Source organism: Dunckerocampus dactyliophorus, chromosome 9, assembly GCF_027744805.1.
Source record: "Dunckerocampus dactyliophorus isolate RoL2022-P2 chromosome 9, RoL_Ddac_1.1, whole genome shotgun sequence".
Taxonomy (NCBI): domain Eukaryota; kingdom Metazoa; phylum Chordata; class Actinopteri; order Syngnathiformes; family Syngnathidae; genus Dunckerocampus; species Dunckerocampus dactyliophorus.
In genome coordinates, this window is record NC_072827.1 from 10,783,392 (window position 1) to 10,803,716 (window position 20,325).

Consider the following 20,325-nt stretch of genomic DNA (forward strand, 5'->3'; position numbering starts at 1 on the left):
CCTGCTGCAATTCAAGAGACCGAGTAAGTGGACAGGAGGGCTTTTAAATATTACCTTACATTCATGTACTTGTGGGTATCCAACCTGACACAGGACTCTAGCATACACCCTGGTCTCACGCCCTTATAAAAGGCACTCATAAGTGTTTACCTGCCAAATTCATTTTTGAACGCCCAAGTTTTTGCATGATTTGTTTTTCAATGGGAATTTTTGCCAAAATTTTGCCTCAATTCTCAAACACTGTCTCGGTTGTCGTACAATATTACACGTAACAAACAGTTGTATTTTACCAATTATGGTATCAATAAAGATGTGGACGGATTACTCCCAGCATTGCTTGTTTATTCAGCGCTCTTGAATCACACACCTAACACCAAATCTCATGATACTTGACAAAAAAATACGATAGATATTTTTTTTCATCTCCATGACAAATTCACAATTTGTCAAAGTCAAATGAGAATGTTACACAAAGCAGTCCATTGGTGCATCGACATCCTGGCGAAAAAAGACAAACAGAGATCACAAACGACTGAAAATGTTGAGAAGAAGTTGGTGTGGAGCCCAAATTCTCTCTGGATGTTCAGGTAAGGGTTGGATACTGATACACAGACAGAGGCAAAGTTCCTGTGTGTTGTTAGGACTGGGATAGTTTGCACTTGGTTTTAGATAAAGTACAGCAAACTACCGCAGAGACATTTCAATCACTGTCTGAGGAGCAATTACAGTCCAACTAGACTGACTGGTGCCTAACATCGTAACAACAACAAAAATTGACATTTACACCCATTGTACCAACTTTCTAAAAGAAAGCGGAACAGAGTTCCTTGTTGGAAATTGATTGGACCTCGCTTAACCTTCATTGGCCGCTAATTGCTCTCTCCAGCACTGGCATTGCAATTGCTTGTATCTACTCCTGTTTGAATTAAATTGTAAACTGTCTTTGAGACTCTACACAGCTGTTAGAATACACGAATCTGGGGGACTTTTGCCCCATTGAAGGGCCAAACAATACTGTGTTTTGTTAGTGTCAATTTACGTAACGAGGAACCAAAAAAGGGGCTTAACACTATCAAAGAAGTAGCTACAGACCCGGAGATGTGCTTGGCAACATACATAACACATACAATAAGGAACAATGGAAACACGAGAAACAGGAACAAACCTCAGGCGGAAACGGAAGACACAATGTTTAGACAGTACAGAAATGGGGGCGGCTTTGCTCAGGTGGTAGAGTGGTCGTCTCCCAATCTGAAGGTTGCAGGTTCCATCCTCCATCCTCCCATGAGCGTGTCGAAGTGTCTTTGGGCAAGATACTGAACACCCAGTTGATACCTTGTCATCAGTAGGTAAATGGGTAAATGTGCTAGCAGTGTCAAAGCACTTTGAGTGCCTTGGAGGTGGAAAAGCGCTATACAAGTGAAATACCATTTAAGTGAAAGACTCCAGCTACTAGCAAGAGACCCAGCATGGGTTATGAACAGAGCTAATTGCAAACTGGGGGCCAGGTGAGGCCTGTGCCTCTGCCCAGCACTGGAAGGCAAGGGAATGAGTCTCATAACTGACATCTTTACTGTATCCTGCTGGGTCCTTATTCTACTAACTACTAACCTTACTATCATCTTTAAAATAGCTCTCAAAGTATTAAATATTCAGCCCGTATCCCAAGGTTTTACAGTGTATCTGTAAAAAGTATCAATATGACACATAAGGACAGTTGAGTGCAATTTAAGGGATCGAGAGCCAAAAAGGAGAGGGGAAAGAAATGGAAGTGAGACAGTAAATGAGACAAATAAAGAGAGAGCAGATGGGCCATGAAGGAGTGGATAATGCCTTTGGCGTATACTGCAGGCTTGTGTACATGCGTGCAATGAGAGAGGATCATTCAGCAGATGGGGCCTCAGTTTGGAAGTTACATTTTGGACAGACGCAGTGCAGGCGTTGGGCGGTTAGTAAGATGAATCAACAACACTGAGCAAGTCTGAAAGAATAAAGATATTCTGGCTAAAACGAGAGAGGAGTAGGAGGGGGCATAGTAAATTATGTTCAATCAGACAACTCATCTGTGCTCCTTACTGAGGCTATTATTTAGCCCGAGAAGCAGACTCGAGCTAGAATGTGATGGTGCACTACACGTGACTTCTGCTGTGTTGACACCATGGCCATTGGATGTGTTCTATATCATATCATATCATATGTCATAACATCTAATCATAATCATATCATTTGTAGTAACACTAACCTTGGTTGCTTGGGTCATGTTTATTTCAACAAAACCTACTTTTTATGCTTTTGGCATTTTACTTTTATGGCCATAAAACTGAATTTGAGGGAAACTATGGCAACAGTAAGGACTTTCCAAAACTCTTTGCTTTCTTCCTTTGCAATTTTGTTACGGCTGTGGTTGTAAGGTTTTGTTTTGTTGTTAAGTTTGTGCAGGTGTGGTTTTTTGCATGTCTTGGGGGACAACTGCTTCCTGGAATGTAAAATCCAACAGCACTCTCAACTCAGATAAATACACTCCACAAAAATACAAACGCAACACTTTTGTTTTTGCCCCCATTTTTTCAGAATATCACCATCCATCCATCCATCCATTTTCTATACTGCTTCTTCCTCATGAGGGTCGCGGGGGCATGCTGGAGCCTATCCCAGCTGACTTCGGGCGACAGGCGGGGTACACCCTGGACTGGTCGCCAGCCAATGGCAGGGCACATATAGACAAACAACCATTCACACTCACATTCATACCTATGGACAATTTAGAGTCGCAAATTAACCTAACATGCATGTTTTTGGAATGTGGGAGGAAGCCGGAGTCAGAATATCACCATTTCTCTCAAATATTGTTCACAAATCTGTGATAGTGAGCGCTTCTCTGGCTTAGGAGGTGGAGTGGTCGTTTCCCCCAACTCAATGGTTGCTGCTTCAATCCTCAATCCTTCTGTATTAATTAAACTTTTTTAAACATTTGAACATTAAGTCTTAATTTTTTTCATTTCAAGTTTAAGTCTGCTAAAAAGGAATGGACAAATTAAATGGTGGCAACTACGGGTGGAATGTTTTCTATTTTATATTACTGTAACATTCCACTTCTTCTACAGGGTCAGGTGGCATAGCTCGGGTGGTAGATTGGTTGTCTTCCAACCCCATTGTTGCTGGTCCAATCCTCAGTCCTCATGTAATCGATCAAAATATTCTCCATTTTTAAGTCTCCATTTTTACATTCCAACATTTCAAATTCAGCCATTTTTTGGGCTCCAACTACTCCCACATTTCCTAATCGCTTCAAACCATCCGACATCAAATTGTTTAGCTCATTCAGGACACGCTAGGCTATCAATCAGGGCTTGTCCCAAACGTCCCACATTTTCCATAATTCAACATTTCCTGTGACATTTTTCCCATTCAAAATGGACAATTTCAATCTCACCCCTGATTGGTGGAAGATGATTTTACATTTAAAGAGTACATGTATCATTCTGCATATCCTGTGCACAGTGGCATGACTCAAGTCGTAGGGCGGTCGTCTACCAACCCAATGGTTGCTGGTTCGATCTTCAGTCAGTGAATACATTTCAACACAATTTTAGGATATTTCAACATTCAGTCTACATTTCAATTTAGCTTCAGAATGCACAAGCAATTTCTACTGAAATTGCTTCATCGAGTTCAGTTTGTCAGTCTTGTTAATCTGGCTTTCTTCTGGCGTCTGATTGATTAAAACAGCATCACCGGTTGCTTTGTCATGCAACTGAGAATATTATGTCTTCTTTAAGAGAAATAAGAAAGACAAAATAAACACTGTAACCTTTAATAGAGCCCCTGAGAGGAACTTAAATTTACAGTCTATATAATATGCTGTATTCACATAAAATGTAGATTTATTCACAGTCCCTTATGCAATATGGGAACCCATGGATGGGGATAAAGGAGACACAAGGAGGCACCTTTAACAGGTGTATCTTGCCTTGATTATGAGTACTTCCACATGGGCTTGCAAAGCAAACATCCATCTCTCTAGCAACTCCTCCCAATTTCGTTTGCAAGTCCATTCATGTGCTGAGCTCAAAACACTGACACAACCCTGTGTCTTTAAGTCGCCCAGACTGTTACAAACTGATTTTAATCCTGAGTGGTGAATACAGAAGTTCTGTTTTTTAATTCACTTTGTGTGCACAGAGCATCCCCAAACTTTCTCGCACATTCTTGGGGATAAGTTGGCTAAGCTTGATTGAAAGGTGCATCAGAGGGAGTCCTATCCTTGCTCAGCCAGGAACCTCCTCCACCCCATCCTTTAGCCCCCTCAAGTCCACAGAGTCTATTCACAGCACTCAGTGAGGTAGCCAGAAAAATCAATACGAGCACTGCTACAATATACTAGCGACAAATTGATTTCATCCAAGGCAATTCCAAATCAAGTAATGCGGGTGTGTTTTGCCACTGGAGGGGCTATTCTACAGCGCCTTCTCTCGATTAGGCCCTGATGTAGTTAATACATTTGATCCTCTTATATGTTACTTATGGATTATATTGACCTTCTGCGGTTGGAGCAATGATTTTAATTTGACAGCAACGTCGAGGACCCTGTGATAAATGAGACAGGTAACACAAACTATCCAAAGATGTTTTTAAACTTTTCTTTTAGATGTCACATAGCTGATGGACCCATATGATCAAGCACGAAAAGACAGTGGCTTTAGCAATACTAGAACGCTGCGGCAAGGAACTAGCATATGCTACGGCAGCTCGCTCCTCCCCCTCCAAAAAAAGTAACCTCACGTTGCGGCCACACAGACTGTGGCTGGTCAGCTTTCAGTTCATTTTTCCTGCGAGCCCACAGCTCGTTAATTTTGTCGGCGTATAATTTTCATCATAGTTTGTCGACATTTCTTTTTTTCCCTGACCAAAAATGAGATGGTAATTCACCAAAACAAATAAAAGCTGACAAAAACTATAATGAAATGAACTGATACTTTCATCAACGCATAAAACCGAAACAAAAATTCTGACCAAAATTCAATCCAATCAAGTCTAACTTTGCCTTATAGGTTACGTTTACACTGCAAGGTATGATGCCCATTTTGGATTTTTTGCTAAAATCCGATCTTTTTATGTAGTTTCACATTATCAAAAACGTGAAACTTGTATTTGTGTCAGTGGGAGCTTGCACAAAATCCTTCAAATTGCCACAAACGCGCCGAGGAGAGCACAGACACGGCAGCAATCGGCGTAAACACACAGAAACGCGTGTGACGTTGAGCTTTTGCGCATGGACGTCATTTCCCGTACGCTTTGCGTTCACATTGACGAGTCGCATTGTTTTGGTGATATGAACGACAACAGAAAAAGAAAATCTGACTTTAACAAAACATCTTAATTGGACATCATACTCTTCACTGTGAACGTAGCCTTTATGTCTGTTCTGATTGCTGTCTGCCCTCAAATCTGCGTGACTCTGTCACATGCCGGGTAAAGGGGAAAAAAAAAAACCTCCACTCATTCCTCTGGCTGCTGTCAGTCAAAATCAAGGACCGCACTGCTCCGGAGACCTCCAGTGAAGCTCAGCTTCCCTGGAAGTGAGTTTATTTTTGCTGGTTACTTCAATCAGGGTCCTCCTTTCTCGCTGTCAGCTTCCATGAGCTGAAGCTCGAGCTTCAATGGAGATTTACCATAGCGTGCCTGCTGCTGCCGAGACAAGAGAGATCACATCAGAAAGCAAATTCACTCAACAGCAGATTAATTCTCAACATACTCACAAAATTAAGCGCATTATAGTGCACTTTTGATGCAGTTTTAAGTCTGTGCATTGAACAATGCATACTTTCCCAATTATTTTAGTACATTTGAAGGGTGAAGTTCAAGATTGCACACCTGTGAGGGTGTTTACGGAAGTAAATATGACATCTCCTGATGCATTTGTGGCAAGTTTAGGGGTTTTTGTGCAACCGGAGTCAACTTTTTTTTAACCAAATGATTTGGTGTAAGAAATTAAGAAGAGGGCAAGAATTCTGGCTAAGGCAGTTTGTGGGGGGACAGTGATGGGACGCTGACGTCAGTCGCTTCACTGGCACAGCTTTTTAAAAATACTTTCCGGATGACACGAGGGACTTTTGTCGACATCTGTGAGTACCTTTCCCCAACTTTTGCACGGCAAAACACCAAAACACTCCTTGAAATGACATATAAGTTGGATACGCGCCACCTGAACGTATGGACTGCAGTAGTATCAGGTACATATCGCATTTACATATGAAAGAGGCTTGGGTCGCATTTGATCTATTCTTGGCCTAACTTAGCAAGTTCAAGCATGAAAATGGCAAAATAACGTAAAATACAAATAGACATTCTCAAGATGCATTCAAAGGCATGTGGTATTCTGCACTGGTCACTAGATGTCAGTAATGTTACATCAATAACACAATAACCACTACAAAGAAGTATGCTGTCCAGAAAAAAGCAACAAGGAAGTATATCAATGCTAATTTCGGTTATGTTATTATATTGGGTAATACGAAGGCGACTACAGGGGTGTTATTTAGTCTCTAGCCAGCTCTAATAATTTGAAAAGACGCATTTACAAGGTCGTACACCTTCCACAGGCTCTTGTTCCTGGAACCGCTCTGACTGTACTGAAGTCGGCTAGCTCCTCACGTTAGCCTCTGGGACACTCACTGTTCAGTAAAGTACAAATTTGGTAGTGAATTCAAGTTTCCCATGATAATATAAGGTACCGAAGGTTTGAATCTCCACTTCCTTGCTAGCCCCTTGACTTTCATCTTAGCTCCGGCGTGGCCGCCTTGATATCTAGCTAGATACTTTATTACTCTCTAAGAGGAATTTACATTTCCAGCAGCTCTGCAAAAATGGGCTCCCATATTTGCCAGCGCGCAAAAGATGACCTCATCAAACCGCCTCTTAAGCGTTTAAACAAACGTGGGTGGCTAAAAGCAAACTAGCTTGCTCCTTCCATCTATCCATTTTCTAGATATGCCGCCTGTCCTCAGTAGGAATGTGACAATTTACAGAGTCTGTGGGGAGATCCGTGAAAATGTTGCTTTTTCATATGATATCGGGTGTGTTTTCAATCATATACATGTTTGTTAGGTTGAATACATTTCGTCTTCAATTTGGCATCACATTTTAGTGTTGGACTGCCTCAAGTCATACGACGACTTTGAATGTTAAGTCCAACTTTAAGGCTTTCAAAGTCAGACTTTGTTGTTTTTGTGTAACTTAATGGCTCTACACCATAAAATATCGGTGGTCATCATCCGCTTTAAAGCACTCTCACTGGAAGCTACTTTTTTCCCAAAATAAATGGTAATGGGTTACTTTTCCATTCTATTCTGATATTAAACATTTTCAATTTGATAATGTTGTATGTGAAAACAATAGTGAATAGGAACGTTGAGACCACTGGAAAGCAGATCCACTTCCCCTGCACATCATGGCTTGGGGCGATGGATGGTACATCTAACAGTATCCTCTCAGAGAGTCCAGCCTCAGCTCCCTGAGCACTGCAACATCAGCTTGGCACTAAAATGAAAAGGACCATCTTGGCAAAAAAAAAAAAAAAAAAAAAAAAAAAGTTGCCGGTGGTGATGGACATAAGAAATTCACAAAGTACAGCGCAACAACATGTGAGACGGAATCCAAGTTGAATCATATCACGGTAGCTCACACTGAAGTTCCACAACAACAGTGGAAGACTCCATTGTTTACTTTGTTTATTCAAATTATGTAGTCCAGAAACCGTCTGAACATTTATATAAAATGACTAGAAATCATACAGTTGTCTCCCGAACAACAGCCAAAGGGTTGGGGACAAAATAATTGAAAGAATATGTGACCAACCTTGAGGTGGTCAGACCAAACATTCATCCGGCCATTTTTTTGATACTGAGCCTGTCCCAGCTGATTTCAGGCAAGAGGCCGGGATGCGGGAGGAAATCAAAAGCAAGCACGGGGAGAACATGCCAACACCATACAGATATGGGGGTCCGAAACCAGGCAAACATGCTAACCACTACTGGACTGTGCTGGCCTCAGGCCACAAACATTGGAAGCCAATTATAAAACAAGAATGGTTTAAGGCTGATTGCATTGAATTAATCTAAATCAGACGCTACAGTGAAGAAATTCAATTATTTTCCAGTCAGTTGTGCACCATTTCTCACTAATAGAAGCACAATACAGTGAAACCTTGGTTAGCGCCATTAATCCGAAAGGGTACACTAACCAAATCAGTTTTTAACTCCAATTAAACTGTTCCAGAAAGCCAAAAAGTTAACACAAAATGTTTTTTTACATGCAGAAAACAATCCGAAATGCATATTCATACATATAAACGATGAATGAAAGGGATAAATGAACATGTAAGGTTACTTTTTACTTTTTTTTTGCTTAATTTTTCAGATTTTGTTGGGTTTTTTTAAAATGTATTTTATTTCTATTTTGTGCCGTGGGGCGCAAATTGCCCCCAGGCCGCACTTGGGGCACCCCTGATTTATCCCTTTCATTTGTCACTTATATGCATTTAGAAATGTCCTACGCATGTACAACTGTAAAACGGACCTGAAACTATAAAAATTGTGTTTTATGTTAACATTTTTTAGACTTGTGGCGTGACTGTGATAGTTAGCAAATAATTATGGTCAACTGCTCTTTACATCATAGACAGGCTGACTTCAGGTTCCTGTTTCCATGTATTAGCAAGCTAATAGGCCGCTAACAAGGACATTTTGTGATACGATATTAAGAACACAGTTTAACTCACAAAGTCTACTAATAACACGACAAGATGCATGCCATATTGTATGCTAACCAGATGACGCACGCAAACTGAGGCATACACGGTGTGAATTTTGGACGCTAACCAAGGTTCCACGGTAATTCTAATGTTTTATTCTTTCTGTTAGAAGCAATTATAAGGGTAATGTAATGACATACATGTGCAGTACTGAAAAAGTCTCTGTTTATTTCTCTTCAAGATAAACATTGCATGGCCTTTTCGCCACTGCATACACCTATAAAAACCCACAGCGTAAATCAAATTTTTCGATTCACAGTTGGTTTGACACACGCTTTTGTCAACATAGGCCCTGCAGAGGAAAATGCCTGAGATTTATCAAGTCAAGAGCTTCATTTCTATGTGGCTTCTGGGCTTGAAATGCCAAAAGGAAACCTAGCAACAAAAAGGTCCATTGTTCATGAGGAGCCACCCACACATGCCCTCCTATCAGCTATCACAGTCACAGTCTACTAATGAATGGCTGGGTTTTACAGCCCAGTGGGTTGTACGTGAGACATTTAACATACTCATTACAACAGAGAACACAGACAAAATGTCAGTCACCTGTGAGGTTCCTCAGACCCAGCTGACGCAGGCCGAAGTTTCCATCATGTCTGTAGTTGAGGAAGATCGCAAGCGAGTAGCGGTCCTCGTACAGCTTAGTCCCTCGAATGATTCTCAGGTTCTCCAGAGGCAAGTAGTCAAATTGGTTCAGAGCCACCAACACGTAGCCTGTCACTTCTCGAATAGACTGCAAAAAAATAACAGAAAGCTCTTTTAGTGGGTGCTATAGTAATACAGGAAATACTGAAACAGAATTTAATGTGGGGAAAAAAGCATAACGCAGCATGACCATGTAGAGGGTCAGGTTTATCATCAACAACCGTCAATATCAATTAGCAACAATGTTGGCAAGTACAAATAACTTAGAATTGGTCTGGAGAATAAACTATAGAGTACATGCTAAAGCCAACCGCTAAGGTAGGCCATTTGTTTTCTACCACTTATCCCGTTCAGGGTCATAGTTGAGTTGGAGCCAATCCTAGCTGACGTTGGGCGAGGGGCATGGCCCACCCTGGACTGGCCACCAGTCAATCACAGGGCACATACTAGTATAGACAAACAATCATTTACTCTCAAATCCACGCATAAGGGCAATTTCGACTCTCCAGTTAAACGAACATGCATGTTTGTCCACTATGAGGCAAATCCATTTTCAACCAAGGAAAATGTAATTGCTTCAGAGAAAATTGTTTCAGAGAATTAAATTAGTAATACTGCGCATTCTTTGGCTTTATTGCAACACGTATTCCAAAAGGACCAATCTCAACGGGTGATATAAATGTGAAAACACCACCAAAAATCGCTTTAACATTCAAAGCAGTAAGACTCCAGTGTTGTAGAATATGGGTTGACAGTCAGTGTTTTTATACAGTGGAACCTCGGTTTTCGTCATTAAGCCATTCCAAAAGGTGGGATGAAAACCGAAATGTACAAAAACCAAAGCAATTTGTACTTTCCTACGAGCTTTGTACTTTAATTCAATAGTGTTTCTTGCGTTCTTTGTCAAAGTTCTGGCACTTGCAACTTTCTTTGGCATCATGGTGGATTATTTTGTAGCCTTGATTAAAAAAAAAAAACACAACACTCAGACACACTCAGTGTGCATGAACACCTCATCAGCACAAGGCCCACAGTGCTTATGTGAGGAAGGAGGATAGCTCTTTATGGTTCTGTGTTCTAAGAACAAATAAAACACCCAAACATGCCTAACAAAGATGACTAAAGGATTTTGTGGCCGGAATCTGTCTACAGTGTCCCACCTCTAAGAGACCCATTATCCATTTGTCAAAGAGACTGTGTCAGCAATGTGTGAATGCTTTGTTTGGCCACTGTTTGGCCATACAATAACCAAAACAATGAAACATGTTTTTCGCAATCATTTTCGACAAAAACGTATTCCTACAAAAACCAAGGTGTATGAAACCGAGGTTCCACTGTACTTGTGTGATAATTAATGTTTAAAAAGTAACATATGATGCTCATTTGCAGCCAGAATTGTCACAGGGCGTCAAGGGCTGTCAAAAGGTTAGACAGCCAGCAGTGCAGTGTTTCAGCAGTGCAGTTTTAAATTCCTTGTTGGTGAACTTCATGATGATGACAGGCATGGTGTCGTTTCTGCCATATATTGGGATGCAAGTATCAATGCTTTTGATATCTGCAGCCACCTCCTTTGATTGTAGGAAGTTGGTAATCTGTTGCTTTGTTGAAGGAATATCCATTGCATCTGGTTCTCTTCTGTTTTGGATTACCCTATCTTTAGACCGATGTGTAATCCGGAGCCCTGTGAGGATCACTTCGTTCATTTGTGCATTCTGATCCATCTCATCAATTATTTTTTTAATTTGCAGATTGATGTTTTTCCCTTTGCTTCTTTCTCTTCCTCAAAAGTGGTGCGCAAGGCAGCATTATCTTCCAATAGTGTCTTGATATCATCCTGTAGAACCTTGATATGGTAAATGGTCTTTCACTTGTATAGCACTTTTCCAACTCCAAGGCACTCAAAGCGCTTTGACACTGCCAGCACATTTACCTGATGACACAGCATCAGGAGCAACTGAGCCATGCCACCCCATATCATTGTATAATGCTCTATTTTCTTCCATAGGGTTTTTTTACTTCCTTGAGAGCAGCACCTAAGGCAGCATTATCTTTTAATAGTACCTTGATATCATCCTGTACAACCCTAACATCCTTGCATAATGCTCTATTTTCTTCCTTAGGGTTTTAGCTTCCTTCAGAGCAGCGTGCAAAGCAGCATTGTCTTCCAGGAATGCATTGATATCATTCTGCAGCACCTTGACTCATTGCATACTGCTCAATTTTCTTCCATAAGGTTTTTTTTAACTCCATAAGAGCAGCGTACAAGGAAGCGTTTACATTTTGCATCTCCTCGATTTCCTCTCTTGCCTCTTGGTATCCTTGCTCAGTTCTCTTTTCTCTTCCTTAGGGTTGCTGACATCTTCATGGTCTCCCATGATCATATCTATGAGGTTGGCGTTCTGTGCGTCGACACATTGAATTTCTGCATGCAGACACTTAAAATCTTGCTTTGTAATTGCAAATACTAAATTTCTCGTCATTTTTTTGCTGCAGTAAGCTCTTGTATCTCTTTCTTCAAGGAGTGTAATAATTATAATATTATTAATAACATTTTTGCTCTCAAAAATATTGTCTAGGCCAAGAGGTGATGAAGGTGGGGTAAGCCTCTCTGACCGCCAGATTGGCCCTATTTCTGATTTTGAATCCGTAATTCCATGGCCAGTATCATTTCGCTTTGTGTTTGACATAGTTGCTCGGCAACCGCTTTGAACTTCAGCAGTTAGTCAGTTAGACTTGCTTGCAGCTATCAGCACTTGTAACTAGTTTATTTCGAGCAATCTGTACCTTTCATCTATCTGAGCTAAAGTTGAGGGAGTCAGCAGCCAGTTGTAATCTTGTGTTCGAGAAGTGTAGTCAGGAAAGCACTAAAATAGTTCAAATTACTAGCATCGTCAGCAGCGCTCTTGCCATACACGTCCTCTCCAGTCAACAAGGAAATAAAAAGCAAAAAACTGCTTCTGTTTTTTTTTTTTTTAGGTTGCAAGACAAACTCACGCACTTTGTATGTCTTTGTAGGTCGTCCATATGGCCAATGTGTGTCTTTAGTATGTTTTGCTGGTGTCAGGTTTGGGAAAAATGTGATTTTTTTCGTACCTCACACTTGCGGACTCATATGTGTGCCAAGCCCCACACATGCACACCACATACATAATTAGTGCGGCCACCACACATTCTGATTTTTCATACATCCTCCATGCATGTCAAGAGCTCACTCCTTCATGGTCACAACAACTACGTTCTCAATGAACAAAAAACAACCCAGCAATTTGGGGGACGCAAAAAATTGCACAGCCCAAAAAAAAAATTGTACTTCCAGTTGTGACCTCGGCTTTAATGACGATGCTAGATGGGAGTCATGCAGAAGCATAACACACGAAACAGAAAGCAAAATAAAAGCGCAGAAAACAAAAACACTATGCCCTGTCCTGCGGAGAAAGACAAAATTGGCATGATACGCTCTTGCATTTGACATTTAAATTAAGCACTTTATAACTGATTTGCATAATGAAATGTTATTTCAAAAGATGTTTATGCTAGTAATAGTTCATAGTTAATACATGTTTAATGGTGGGGACACTGACATTAGAATGAGTTCAACAAGTGTTCTAGGATTTATTGTGTCTGTCCTTAAAGGTTTCACGTTGACATAGTGTGTTGTCATAGGCACAGAGAGTATTCATGTTTCTGTTGGGATGCACTTTATTTATTTTGTGCCGTTTCTATCTGCTGTCACTGAGGTGTCTGGTCCATTAAAACTGCCTGTGCGACCTCAAGGGGGTATTCTGCGAAGCGAGTTTAGTGGGTTAGCGAAGCTGTGCTGAGTTGAAAGCCGGACTCTTTTAAAGCAGCTCTATCACCATGGTATCTTACGTTAAACTCATAACCTGGTAGGGACCAGGTTATGTCCAGGCTTTCAACTTAAAATCAGCTATGGAAGTGCTGTTTAACTGTTTAACAAACTCAGAGATGGCGTCACCATTTATTGAGAACCTACGAGGTTCCCGAGGGGACATGGAGAAAAAAAACAACAAAAACAACAGAGCATTACCTGATCCATCTATAAGAGAGATAGATTTTCAGACAATGGAATACGCCACATATGCTCACACGAGCACCAGGAATAAAATGCAATATGAAATATTCATAATTAGGACAGTATTAGCAGACGTAAACGTCACAGCAGTCCTTGCGACTACTCACATCAACACTGCCATCTAGTGGTCACAACGACATACAAGAAGACATACTTCAAAGATTTAAATAAATAAGTTATTAAATATTTGTATTAATTTATTTTACAATATATTTTGATATTAAGTTATTAAATATTATGTATGTGTATAATATATTTTAAATTATGGTTAGTATAATAAATCAATGTTAACTTGCCCATTAGATGCTGAGCATTGTTCTGTCAGTGGTCCTTCCTTGCTCTATTACCGGCGACAGTGTTGCTTTGTCATAATCTTTTGGGAACTCCTCATAATGCTTATAATTACGTACTCATTTTTTATACACTGGCTGGGACTGCTTCACTTTTCAGCGGAAATAGAATAATATGATGTCAAACACCCCCTTTCATGTGAACGCGGACTTAGCACAAAGCCGAAAACCGGACTTGACTAAGTAAGTTGATAACTACCGTCGCAGGACCAAGTCTGATTGCGGATGTTGTCGGGTTACATCTTGAGCACAAAGCCTGGTTTGGTTGAGCCACTTTCACTGTATACCCCCTAGTGTGTCAATTTCGGGATTACCAACATTTCATTTTTGATTATTGGATGTGTCTAGACAGTTCTGTTATTATTTTGATGTGGAGTCTTAGCTACCTTTGGCTGACTTTTGGACTCATTCCTGGATTGAGCTTTTGCCAAATCTCTATTTGGACTGTTTGCCTTCATTGTGCTTGAACCTCTTAAAGGTTAATAGACTTATAGTGGCATTCTGCCAGCTGCCTCCATAGCTGTACGTTTTTCTTTGGCCCAGTTTATGTAATCCATGCACCTTTAGATTTGGCTTTGGCAGACATGTTCACTGCAGCAGAATCAGCCATCATTTGGGGAAATACTGAGCTCTGAAAGTGTGGCCCAACTGCAATTACGTCGCTGAAGGGTGATATGATTCTTAATATTTCTCATTTTTAGTTCAAGTTTGCCAATTGCGCGCACTGAACTTTTCTAGACCGTAAACTGAACATGAATTAGTTTTACTCAGAAAGCAGCAATACATGAATTTTTTATCGATCTTCAGACTGTGCGGCCCATAATCTTCTGTTTCTTTCCTTGCAAAAACCATATTTAAAACATATTGCCAGTATACATTGTTGAAGACTCTGTGTGAGACAACCGTTCATCCATTTTCTATACCACTTGTCCTCATTAGGACACAGCGCTGAAACCTATTACAGGAGGGGTACACCCTGGGCTGGTCGCCAGTCAATCACAGAGCACATTAAGACAAACAACTAAACAACTAAACCATGTGCAATTTGGAGTCTCTAATGAACCTACCATGCACATTTTTCAGATGTGGGAGGAAGCTGAAGAAAACCCACACAGAACCCAGATCTCCTGACTGTGAGGCAGACTGGAGCCAGAAAGAGAGTCAAAATGGATAATGGGGAATGGTGGTGGTGGCGGCACATGCATACATCATAATATTGACAGCACGTGCCTTGGAGGTCAGTCTCTCCATATTCAATCATGCCAGTGAGGTGAATCGGAACATCTGAGTGAGAAGTATATGCTGTGGGGTTGGAGACCACACTGAAACACTTAGCACAGGGTTCAGTGCTCAAGTCTTGTATGGGGCCCGGGGTGACTGAGCCTGAGGACAGCCACTGCTTTGCACATTAAATGTCATTTAGGAGTGGGTGTAATGTCTGTGGAGACTGGCAAGGAGCCACCAAGTACGAGTTTCTATTGCATGAATCAAAGCGACAGGCTGTACCCTCTTTCTCCCAGTCGCAATCATAGCTGCTGTCACTAATAGACAGGCAAGTCAGAGGAGTCTTTCAATGCTGGCCTACTGATAATCAACACGTTTGTGTGTGAAATGATGTTGCAGCTGATGCACGGCGTAGTCATCGTGGCTGACAGCTGTCAGAGAGCATGGCCATCCGACACCCGTAAGAAAGTTGCAGGCTTCATTTCATTGTCTTCCTCATTGCCGTTTATAAAACTAACAGTTCTTAGTCTTGTTAACCCCCTGGAACAATACTGGTAGGGTCTGAAAGCTTATGGGGACCAAAGTAATGTAATGTAACAATCAGATCAAAGATGGCGCCCTCCGTGGCAGACGTCTCTGTGACACTCTCCCGTGTTTTTCTATTTTTTGCTATTTTATTGTTCATTTTGGACATTCAACACACTCACGCAGTACATTACAACAGAGAGACACTTTTGAACATCGGCAGGGTTCACCATGAACCTTCATTTAGCCTCTCAGACTTTGCCTTTCTTCTGCGCCGGGAGAACGCAGCAGCCTGCGGACCTGGTGAGCTGAATACCCGGCGAGCAAAGCATCCCAGGCGTAAACGAGGCAAGCGAGCCGGCCTGCATGCTAGGCTAAAAGCTAGAGCGACGAGGCCACCGCTACCAAGCCTGCTGCTAGCCAACGTCCGCTCTCTTGAAAACAAGATGGACGAACTACGAGCAAGGATTACAGCTCAACGTGAGATCAGGGAATGCTGTGTCCTCACCTTCACAGAAACCTGGCTGACGGAGGATATACCGGACTCGGCGATCCAGTTGGAATCATTTGCTGCTTACCGGGGAGATCGGACTTTAGCGTCTGGTAAACACAGAGGTGGCGGCGTCTGTGTTTACGTAAACAAACGGTGGTGCACAGACGTACAGACGATGGAAAAGCACTGCTCGCAGGACATTGAGCTGCTGATGGTGAAATGCAGACCTTTTTATTTGCCTCGTGAGTTTAGCGCTGTGTATTTAACTGCTGTTTACATCCCACCACGAGCTAACACTGCTAATGCACTAGGCCTCCTGCATGACATCATTGATAAACACGAGACCAAACACCCGGACGCTGTATTTATTATATCTGGCGATTTCAACCACTGTAACCTCAGGACTGTCCTCCCCAAATATTACCAGCATGTGAGCTTTCCCACAAGGGAAAATAACATCCTGGACCAAGTCTACAGCAACATGAAAGGTGCTTTGAAGGCTGTTCCAAGACCCCACTTTGGAAAGGCTGACCACATCTCTATATTCCTTTATCCAACATACAGACAACTTCTTAAAAAAGCTCCCCCTGTACGTACAGCAGTTAAAGTATGGAATGAAGAAACTGATCAAGTACTTCAGGACTGCTTTGGCTGCACAAACTGGGATGTGTTTAAAACTGCAGCGGGGAGGGAAGATTGTACTGTTGATTTGGATGAATATGCTTCTGCTGTTACTGGCTACATTAGCACATGTATAGAGACTGTTACCACCACCAAGTATTACAGAAAATACCCTAACCAAAAACAGTGGATGAACTGTGATGTAAGGGCTAAGCTACGTGCTCGTTCGACTGCATTTGTCATGGGCACCGCTGATGACTACAAAAAGGCCAGATATGACCTGAGGAGGTCCATACGAGAGGCCAAAAGACAGTACAGACAGAAGCTGGAGGGCTACTATTCCACCTCAGACCCTCGGCGCGTGTGGGCGGGGCTCCAGCACATCACAGACTATCGACAGCAGAGTAGCGTAGCCACGTCCAGCCAAACCACACTTCCTGATGAGTTGAATGAGTTCTATGCCCGCTTTGACACCCAAACTCCTGATGAGCAGAGAGGGTGGCTGAACCTGGGGAGCACACAGGACTCACCTCTCATGGTGACATCAGCTGATGTGCGCAGGGTTCTGAACAAAACAAACCCACGAAAAGCAGCAGGGCCAGACAACATCTCAGGACGTGCACTTCGGGTTTGCTCATCAGAGCTAGCTGATGTGCTTGCTGACATATTTAACCTGTCGCTTGCACAAGCATCTGTACCGACCTGCTTTAAGTCCACCACCATAGTGCCCGTACCCAAGAAGAGCAACGTGACCTGCTTGAATGACTATCGCCCTATAGCACTCACTCCTATTGTTATGAAGTGCTTTGAAAGGATAGTCATGACCCACATCAAAAAGAGCATCCCGGCAGCAACCGTGGACCCTCTACAGTTTGCATATCGCCAGAACCGGTCCACGGATGATGCAGTCAACACTGCCATCCACACAGCCCTTTCTCACCTACAGGGCCAGGACACATACGTCAGAATGCTATTTATAGACTATAGCTCTGCTTTTAATACAGTCTGCCCCCACAAACTCACAAATAAGCTCCTCACACTTGGCCTGTCTCCCTCCCTCTGTAACTGGGTGTTTAACTTTCTCACAGGCAGGCCCCAGTCAGTCAGAGTCCACAACCGCACATCCAGCTCAAGAATTGTGAGCACTGGGACCCCACAGGGGTGTGTGTTGAGTCCACTCCTCTACACGCTCTTCACCTACGATTGCGTGGCCTCCCAGAACAACACCAGCATCATTAAATTTGCAGATGACACTACAGTCATCGGACTGATCACTGGTGGTGTTGAAACATCATACAGAAGAGAGGTGGCGGACCTCATAGCTTGGTGTCGTGATAACAATCTCCTTCTCAATACAGATAAGACTAAAGAGATGATCATCGACCCAAGAACAAGGGAAAAGGAGCCGCATAGACCCCTGTTTATTGATGAGACTGAGGTGGAGAGGGTGAAAACCTTCAAGTTCCTTGGCACACACATCAGCGAGGACCTCACCTGGTCTCACAACACCCAACAAATTCTGAAGAAGTCCCAAAGGAGACTGTACTTCCTGAGAAGACTGAGGAAATTTGGCATGTCCACCACAATCCTGAGTTGCTTCTACAGATGCACTATCGAAAGTGTCCTTACCGCCTCCATCACTGTTTGGTACGGTAACTGTACAACACGTGATAGGAAGGCACTCCAGCGGGTGATCAAGACCTCACAGAACATTGTTGGGGCAGCCCTCCCCTCACTGCAAGATATTTATAAATCTAGAGTCCTACGAAGAACACACAACCTCATCAAGGACAGCACACATCCACAACACTCATTATTCACACTCCTACCGTCAGGCAGACGCTACAGGAGTTTGAAGTCCAGGACCACAAGGCTGGCAAACAGCTTTTACCCACAGGCCATCAGGCTCCTCAACGAAGCACTCGCACACGCCGCACGCAACACACGCACACACTCATAGCACTTTATTTATTTATTTATTTGTATTATTTACTTGTATTAATGTCTCATCTGTTGTTGTTGCTTAATTTATTGGTATATATGTTTATGTTTCTTATGTTCTTATTCTTTCATTTGTTTTCTTTCTTTTCTTGGGAGAATGAACAGAATAAGATTTTCATTGCATGGTATAACTGCTGTTGTACTATGCACATGACAATAAAACTCTCTTGAAGTACTATATGGGTTTTGAATTGAGTGATAGAAAAGACCACAAGATCTAAGATTGTAGGAAAAAGTACCAAAGGTTTAGGAATAGACTTCTGAATGATTTGGTCTTGACTAGAGATCCCCTACTACCGGACCGTGGCCTTGTACCGGTCCAAGGGTGTGCCCGAACCGGGCTGCAAAAAAATTTTTGAATCCAAAAAATAAATGAATAGATAATCATATTTTTTTACACAGTTTTGTAAAATAACTACATTGAATTTCATGTAAAAATAATAATTATAATCAAAATAAGGACTTTGAGGTTGCATTTCAGTTTTATGCTGCCAAAATCTGAAACAGTCTTCTGAAGATGTGCGACTATCCTCAACTTTGGCAATGTTCAAATTCAGGCAGAAAACACTTCTATTCAACTGGGATTTTCTGTTTAATGGAATTATTTTATGAAGTAATTTTACCCTTCTTTTCTGTAAAGCATTCTCTTGTAGACACATTGTGCTCTATAAATAAACTTACCTTGCCTTTTTAATTGAAATAATAAATAATAAATCATAAAATAGGGTATTATTATTTAAAAAGAAAGTCAAATAACGCATAACAATGACTAGAACCTACACCAAAACCAAATAAAAATACCCTACTAAATAAGAAATAATACCCCAATAAATAAAATAAAAATTAATTTTACTCTGACAACATTACATGTCATTGTTGAGCACGCGCATTCACGTTACTCGTGCTCATCGCTTCCATGCTTATGAGCAAAACCTCTTGTGATCACGCTGTGCCTGCCACCCTCACACATCAAACCACACTGTTATTGTACCAATGGTGAGTCAGTATTCATTCTGGGCTTTTAATTTGACGATACCATGCATTGTATTTTTGTGATTATAGAGTATAAATTGTATCAGTCAAAAAATGAGACATGTAAAAGGAAAAAAAAATCATATAAATCGCACTGGTCTGTAAGTCACATTTATTTTGAAATGTAGTACATAATTCAAGATTTATTTAAGAACATTTTAAGAACATTTAATCTGGAAAGGCAAGTTATTCACCTAATAAATGAATAAGTTAAATTAACATAACCATTCAGCGAGCCCAACAAGCTTACCGGTTCGCAAGTTCACCAAACTCCCGATCTCATTTTACATCACCTAATCCATTGAATTATTCATCCTTGGTTGTTACAAGTCTAGAGTGCCTCCTTGTGGCTGTCGACGGTAATGCTCACTCCTTGGTTCATGACAGTCAGTATTAACATTTAAAAAACATGTTAATTTGTATATGAATACATTTATATATATATATATGTTGCAGCACCAGCCAATCTATGAAAAGTGCAACTTGTAGTCTGAAAAATATGGCTGTATGACTTTATGGGAAAGAAGGT

General features: G+C 41.5%; 1 protein-coding gene across 2 annotated transcripts in view; it reads right to left on the reverse strand.

The window, feature by feature from the left end:
• LOC129187512 (receptor tyrosine-protein kinase erbB-4-like) overlaps positions 1-20,325 on the reverse strand; it is a 357,011-nt gene that overhangs the window by 123,291 nt on the left and 213,395 nt on the right. For both annotated transcript variants that reach the window (XM_054786945.1, XM_054786944.1), the window contains exon 3: positions 9,359-9,545. In XM_054786945.1, the coding sequence (XP_054642920.1) occupies positions 9,359-9,545 (187 nt within the window). The remainder of the gene's footprint in view (positions 1-9,358; positions 9,546-20,325) is intronic.